The sequence below is a fragment of the Priapulus caudatus genome, unplaced genomic scaffold (genome assembly GCF_000485595.1).
Source record: "Priapulus caudatus unplaced genomic scaffold, Priapulus_caudatus-5.0.1 Scaffold85, whole genome shotgun sequence".
NCBI lineage: Eukaryota > Metazoa > Priapulida > Priapulimorpha > Priapulimorphida > Priapulidae > Priapulus > Priapulus caudatus.
The window spans coordinates 30,094-36,915 of record NW_014577146.1 but is presented as its reverse complement, the minus strand read 5'-3'; the positions used below and the strand labels follow the sequence as shown (position 1 = coordinate 36,915).

Below are 6,822 nucleotides of genomic sequence, written 5' to 3'. Positions count from 1 at the left end.
TATCCTAGTTATGACTGCTTGAGGCTAAACCTGATTTTCCTCTAATCTATGTCTGTACTCCTGCTCTCAAATGGCATAACAAATAATGGACGGTTACTCAGCACATCTCCAGTTATTTTGGCGAGACTGCCTGCTAGTCAATAAGCTTTTCTGCTGCCGTATTCAAACAACTCTCTATCGCATTTTTAATGAAAAAGAATCGCATTCTTTCAAAAATAGAATTTAAAAAGGAAGATGCATACTCTCATTTCTCCCAATGAAGCAAACGAGGAAGAGATACGTGCGGCATAAAATATATATATTATCTATTCATTAATTATCATGGCCATGAAAAACACATTCTTCCTTTAATTAAACACGGTAGTTTTTATAAGCATCGTTTTCAATTACCCGAACGCTTTTCCTGCCATTATCAATGAATTGGAGAGGCACCGTTTTAAGTATTTTAGCTCGCTGCAATTACCGTTACTGGCTATTCTGTTTTTAGAATTCATAGTTATATTATACAAGGTCCATCAAATAGAGAAGGAAGTCTATGATAATAGAGATTGACTTCTAAGAGATAGTCTATGGAGCATGGTCTCTATTATGGACTCTGATTACAATGATATGATAACTAGCTAGAGACATCGCTGATTCCGCGTAGCTTTCTGTATCTGCCACATTCAACAATCTTTGCGTCCGTAAACATGGCGCAAAATATAGCGGTCCTGAAACCAAGAAGCAGAATATCGTTCGAATGCTTGCAATTAAAACGCGCGGCGCGAGGGCCACGTCATTTTATATCGAAAGCGAAAACATCGATCGATGAAACTGAGATACTGAGTAAACCTACCATTGAAGAGTCCCGGAGAACTGGAACCCCATGTCGCAATGTGCCCGTGTGCTGTCATTGGCCGTTTATGTGGCGCTGCTGTAGCCTGCCACTGGACTGCTGTGCGGTGTTGAGCCATTAGACGTGTAGCCCCTTGGCGACACACTGCTTGACTGTCCTCTGTTGTAGTCTGTTGCAAAAAAAGCAATCAATGCAACCATATTTTACATATATATAAAAGTCAAGATAATAATTGCAATATAAATAAATAAATATATATATATTGTAATTATTAATATATATATATATATATATATCATATATATATATATATATCAAGAATACATAATAGAGATCTCTATTATGTTACTCTTGATATATATGCCAACGACTGACAGATTAGACAGTTCAACTGAACTACGATTGAATCACTAGCGGTGTGGTTTCGCCAAGAGAGCTATAGCCTACTCGCACACGTGATTAGTAATTACCGTCATCAGGCCCACTGCCCTGTGCCGTTCTTCCTGTACACTGACGGCTAGATGACCACTGTAGGCGTTGAATCCGGTCATGCCGCTGCCAGAGTTGACTGCCGGAGAGCGTGGCGTGGTAAGGACAGCTGGTTGTGTTCCTAGCCATTGCTGTAAAGCGCCTCTGCCAAATCGGCTGCGCGCTTCAAATGGATCTCCTAGAAAAACGAAATATTGTATATGTGAGGAAGACGAGAGAATATGTGTGATGAGTACAGTCGCTGTAGTAAATTACACTATGCTTATTGTTTATACTGGTACGTATTGATGCCGTGTATTGTCACAATTGCATTGCATCAATGGATATTTATGATTAAAAATATAACATTTAAAAATTTGCGAAACATTACGTTTAAGTATGAGGCATCATATATACACACAACGTGTATTGAGTGAGTATACCACCGACATCTAATGTATCATTCAAGCATACCTTTGTAGCCTTTCAGGGTCACCTGGATGCCTCGGTAAAGCTTCCATCAGTCTCTGGAAACCATAGTCTATGTTGGCTCTGTCAACGCTAGACAGAATAAAAACCAATCATTACGACATGCACGTTTACTTTTATTACAATTATTAATTGATAACTTTTATGCTTATTATTTATTATTATTATTATTATTATTATCTATTATTATTCACATGGCGATATATATATATGTCGATATAAATGTCGATTAATATATATACGTGAACATGACATTCAGTAATTATATATACAATTTTATTAAGATGATCACCTAAAACCTCATTAAGAAAGGTTGCATGAGATAAGTATCAGTTTGTGCGAGCGACTTACAGGCGTAGACAAATCTGCCTGCATTTCTGCAGAATTGCTTAGATTTGTATGACAGGGGACTTCAACAACACCTGGGATGTGCCTGGAGGCGTTTGAACCCTAATGGCATGTGGTGTAATCAGCTGGAATAGGAATGGGCGTGAAGTTATGAGAATGCGCGTCTACTGGCCGAAATAAACGCCAGCATCTGCAACTTTACACGGTACTTTGCGCACACGCTCTGCGTTAAAGTGATGATATTAAAATATTATCGTATGAGATTCAATGTCAGACAAACGTGTCGCTCACAATATTAATGTCATCAGAGAATTATATTTTAACATTTGTTATCGCCTATATCTTATAGTTGCAGGGTGGATACATAAGCCGCATCTGTAATGCGAGCTGAATAATCGTGTTAATAAATGGCCGGGCTGGTAATCAATTTTCAAACATTGACGATAATAATTTTGTTAAATGACTACGTCACGAATTTTCTATGGTAAAATTTGTAAAATTGTTTGTTGCATTTTTTTACATTCAAAGTAAGAACTAACGGACTAAACGTATCGTCACAATTCTTACCTGATAAATTGTTTCTCAACTAGTTAGAAATCAAAAAGCCTGGACGATTTGATATTATGCTTCCTGACATTAATTTGCTTGCTATTTAGTGAAAAAGTAGAAATATTTTATTTTTATTTTTACTATTTACGGTGACGTAATCACTCTAAACATGTCGCACGCTAGACGCGCAATCGTTGAACTATCGGGATCATTAACAGAGATCGTTAGAGTCAGTCTAGTTGGGCACTTGCAGAAGTAAATGGTTGCGGATCCTACCTCACTCCATACTATCATCGTGCCGAAAACAACCTGGAGCCATCGAAGAAGTTGTCGCCTATTATGATTACAGTGGGCCACCTGTAGTCCAGCCCTCACTTGGGCTGATTGCCTTGATGCCGGTGTGGCTGAAGTAGATAAGAGATTGGCACATAAATCCATCACGAAGCGTCAACACGTGAAATTAGCGCCACAACATACGAGTACGCGACGTGTCATATACTGTTTCCGCCTCCTCGATAAACAGCGAACATACGTTTACTGAGCCATAACTGTCAAACAACAATCCCTATAGACAAAGGCCCATTAATGTGTTGAGAACGGAAGTAAAAAAAACTACTTATTTAATTTAGCTACGTGCCTTGATAATTAGATAAGGCAGTCTTAGTTATCCATAGTGCGAATTGATGCCTTAGTGCTGCGTGAGGAAGAGGCAGCCATTCCCTGTGACAGGCCTAGATTGTCAAGCGAGCTATAGACAGCTGTGACCTCAGATCAAGGCGAATTCGAGGCAACACTATTCATGAATAAATTGTTAGTAGATACATGGGCCGATCTTTTTAGGCGCGGACTAAATTATTAGACCTATATTAGTACCCGGCGTGTGTCCAAATGATCACAGAAAGTTCTAATACATCGCCATGTATAATACAAAAATAACAAAGAAATTCAAAATCGTTGAAAACTCATGTCTGTGGAAGTCGGGTATTTATTCAGCCATCGCCCGAATTGTATATCGTATAGCCCATGTGTATTTTATATAATAAAAATTACTCGCGCTAATCTACGATCGAGAAAATTTCGCGTAAACGCACGCGCGGTGTGTATTTGTTGACGTGAGACCGTAATGGCTACCCGTTCGAAAAAAGCTGCCGGAAAATACATGTCACTGATCGATCCAGCTACTGCGCTTCCAACCTAATTGGTTTACGCGCAAACAAAGGGCAAATAGATCTTCTAGATAAATTCTACGATCCAACACATTTAAGGATATAGTAAATAATGACACAGAATTCAAGAGAAAATAGCGCGATAAATTCCTTAAATTTCTTCCGTGTCACATGTAAAATGGATATTTATTAACATTTCAGTGATTAATTTCATTTGGCGCTCTAAGAGCGAAATGAGAGCCTTAAAACAGAAGATTATATCCATTTTAATGCCCGTCAGCAACATCAGACGATAGCACCACGAATTATTGAGTAGCTGCAAACGGTGTCGGCACGACCTCTCTCTCTCTTTTTCTCTCTCTCTCTCATCTCTCTCTCTCTCTCGCTCTCTCTCTCACTCTTCTCTCTCTCTCTCTCTCTCGTCTTCTCTTGTCTACTGACTCTCTCTCTCTCTCTCTCTCTCTCGCTCTCGTCTCTTGATGACATTAATATTGTGACGACACGTTTGTCTGAACATGAATCTCATACGATATATTTTAATATCAATCACTTAAACGCAGAGCGTGTGCGCAAAGTACCGTGTAAAGTTGCAGATGCTGGCCGTTTATTTGCGGCCAGTAGAGCGCATTCTCATAACTTCACGCCCATTCCTATTCCAGCTGATTACACCACATGCCATTAGGGTTCAAACGCCTCCCAGGCACATCCCAGGTGTTGTTGAAGTCACCCTGTCATACAAATCTAAGCAATTCTGCAGAAATGCACCAGGCAGATTTGTCTACACCTGTAAGTCGCTCGCACATACTGATACTTATCTCATCAACCTTTCTTAATCAGGTTTTAGGTGATCATCTTAATAAAATTTATATATAATTACTGAATGTCATGTTCACGTATATATATTATCGACATTTATATCGACATATATATATATCGCCATTGAATAATAATAATAATAATAATAATAATAATAATAATAATAAAGCATAAAAGTTACAATTAAATAATTGTAATAAAAGTAAACGTGCATGTCGTAATGATTTGGTTTTTATTCTGTCTAGCGTTGACAGAGCCAACCATAGACTATGGTTTCCAGAGACTGATGAAGCTTGTACCGAGGCATCCAGGTGACCCTGAAAGGCTACCAAAGGTATGCTTGAATGATACATTAGATGTCGGTGGTATACTCACTCAATACACGTTGTGTGTATATATGATGCTCAATACTTAAACGTAATGTTTCGCAAATTTTTAAATGTTATATTTTTAATCATAAATATCCGATTGATGCAATGCAATTGTACAATACACGGCATGCAATACCGTACCAGTATAAACAATAAGCATAGTGTAATTTACTACAGCGACTGTACTCATCACACATATTCTCTCGTCTTCCCTCACCATATACCAATTTCGTTTTTCTAGGAGATCATTTTGAAGCGCGCAGCCGATTTGGCAGAGGCGCTTTACAGCATGCCTAGGAACCACAACCAGCTGTCCTTACCACCGCCACGCTCTCCGGCAGTCAACTCTGGCAGCGGCATGACCGGATTCAACGCCTACAGTGGTCAGCTAGCCGTCAGTGTACAGGAGAACGGCACAGGGCAGTGGCCTGATGACGGTAATTACTAATCACGTGTGCGAGTAGCTATAGCTCTCTTGCGAAACACACCGCTAGTGATTCATCGTAGTTCAGTTGAACTGTCTAATCTGTCAGTCGTTGGCATATATATCAAGAGTACATAATAGAGATCTCTATTATGTATTCTTGATATATATATATATATATATATTTTGGTATCTTGATATATATATATATATATATATAATATATATATATATATATTAATTCAGATATATTATATTATATTATTTATTTATATTGCAATTATTATCTTGACTTTTATATATATGTAAATATGGTTGCATTGATTGGGCTTTTGTTTGGTAACAGACTACAAGCAGAGGACCAGTCAAGCAGTGTGTCGCCAGGGGCTTACACGCTCTAAATGGCTTCAACACCTGCACAGCAGTAGCCAGTGCAGGCTACAGCAGCGCCACATAAACGGCCAATACAGGCACCACGGGCACATTGGCAACATGGGGTTCCCAGTTCTCCGGGACTCTTTCAATGGTAGGTTACTCAGGTATCTCAGTTTCATCGATCGATGTTTTCGCTTTCGATATAATGACGTGGCCTCGCGCCGCGCGTTTTAATTGCAAGCATTCGAAACGATATTCTGCTTCTTGGTTTCAGGACCTATATTTTGCGCCATGTTTACGGACGCAAAGATTGTTGAATGTGGCCAGATACAGAAAGCTCGCGAATCACGATTTCCTAGCTAGGTTATCATATCATTGCTAATCAAGTCCATAATAGAGACCATGCTCCATAGCTATCTCTAGAAGTCAATACTCCTATTATCGATGACTCCTTCTCTATTATGGACCTTGTATAATATAACTATGAATTCTAAAAACAGAATAGACCAGTAACGTAATTGCAGCGAGCTGACAATACTTAAAAACGGGTGCCTCTCCAATTCATTGATAATGGAGGAAAGGTTTTCGGTTTAATTTGAACAACGATGTATAAAAACTAACCGTGTTTATTAAAGGAAAATTGTTTTCATGGCCATGATAATTAATGAGATAAGATAATATATATACTTTTATGGCCGCACGTAGATTCTTCTCGTTTGCTTCATTGGGAAAATGAGAGTATGCATTCTTCTTTTTTAAATTCCTATTTTTGAAAGAATGCGATTCTTTTTCATTGAAAATGCGATAGAAGTTGTTTTGAAATAGGCAGGCAGAAAGCTTATTGATAGGCAGCAGTGCCTCCCAAAATACTGGAGATGTGCTGAGTAACGTCCATTATTTGTATGCATTTGGAGACACGAGTACAGACATAGAATTAGAGGCAAAATCAGGTTTAGCCTCAAGCAAGTCATAACTAGGATA

General features: G+C 38.6%; 1 protein-coding gene across 1 annotated transcript in view; it reads left to right on the top strand.

Annotated features, from left to right (window-relative positions):
• The window catches only part of LOC106804743 (transcription factor COE3-like), a gene marked incomplete in the record, with an annotated part of 113,990 nt that overhangs the window by 99,428 nt on the left and 7,740 nt on the right, over nt 1-6,822 (top strand). The window contains 3 exon segments of the mRNA XM_014806067.1: nt 4,515-4,641; nt 4,917-5,005; nt 5,284-5,479. Of these exon segments, the coding sequence (XP_014661553.1) occupies nt 4,515-4,641; nt 4,917-5,005; nt 5,284-5,479 (412 nt within the window).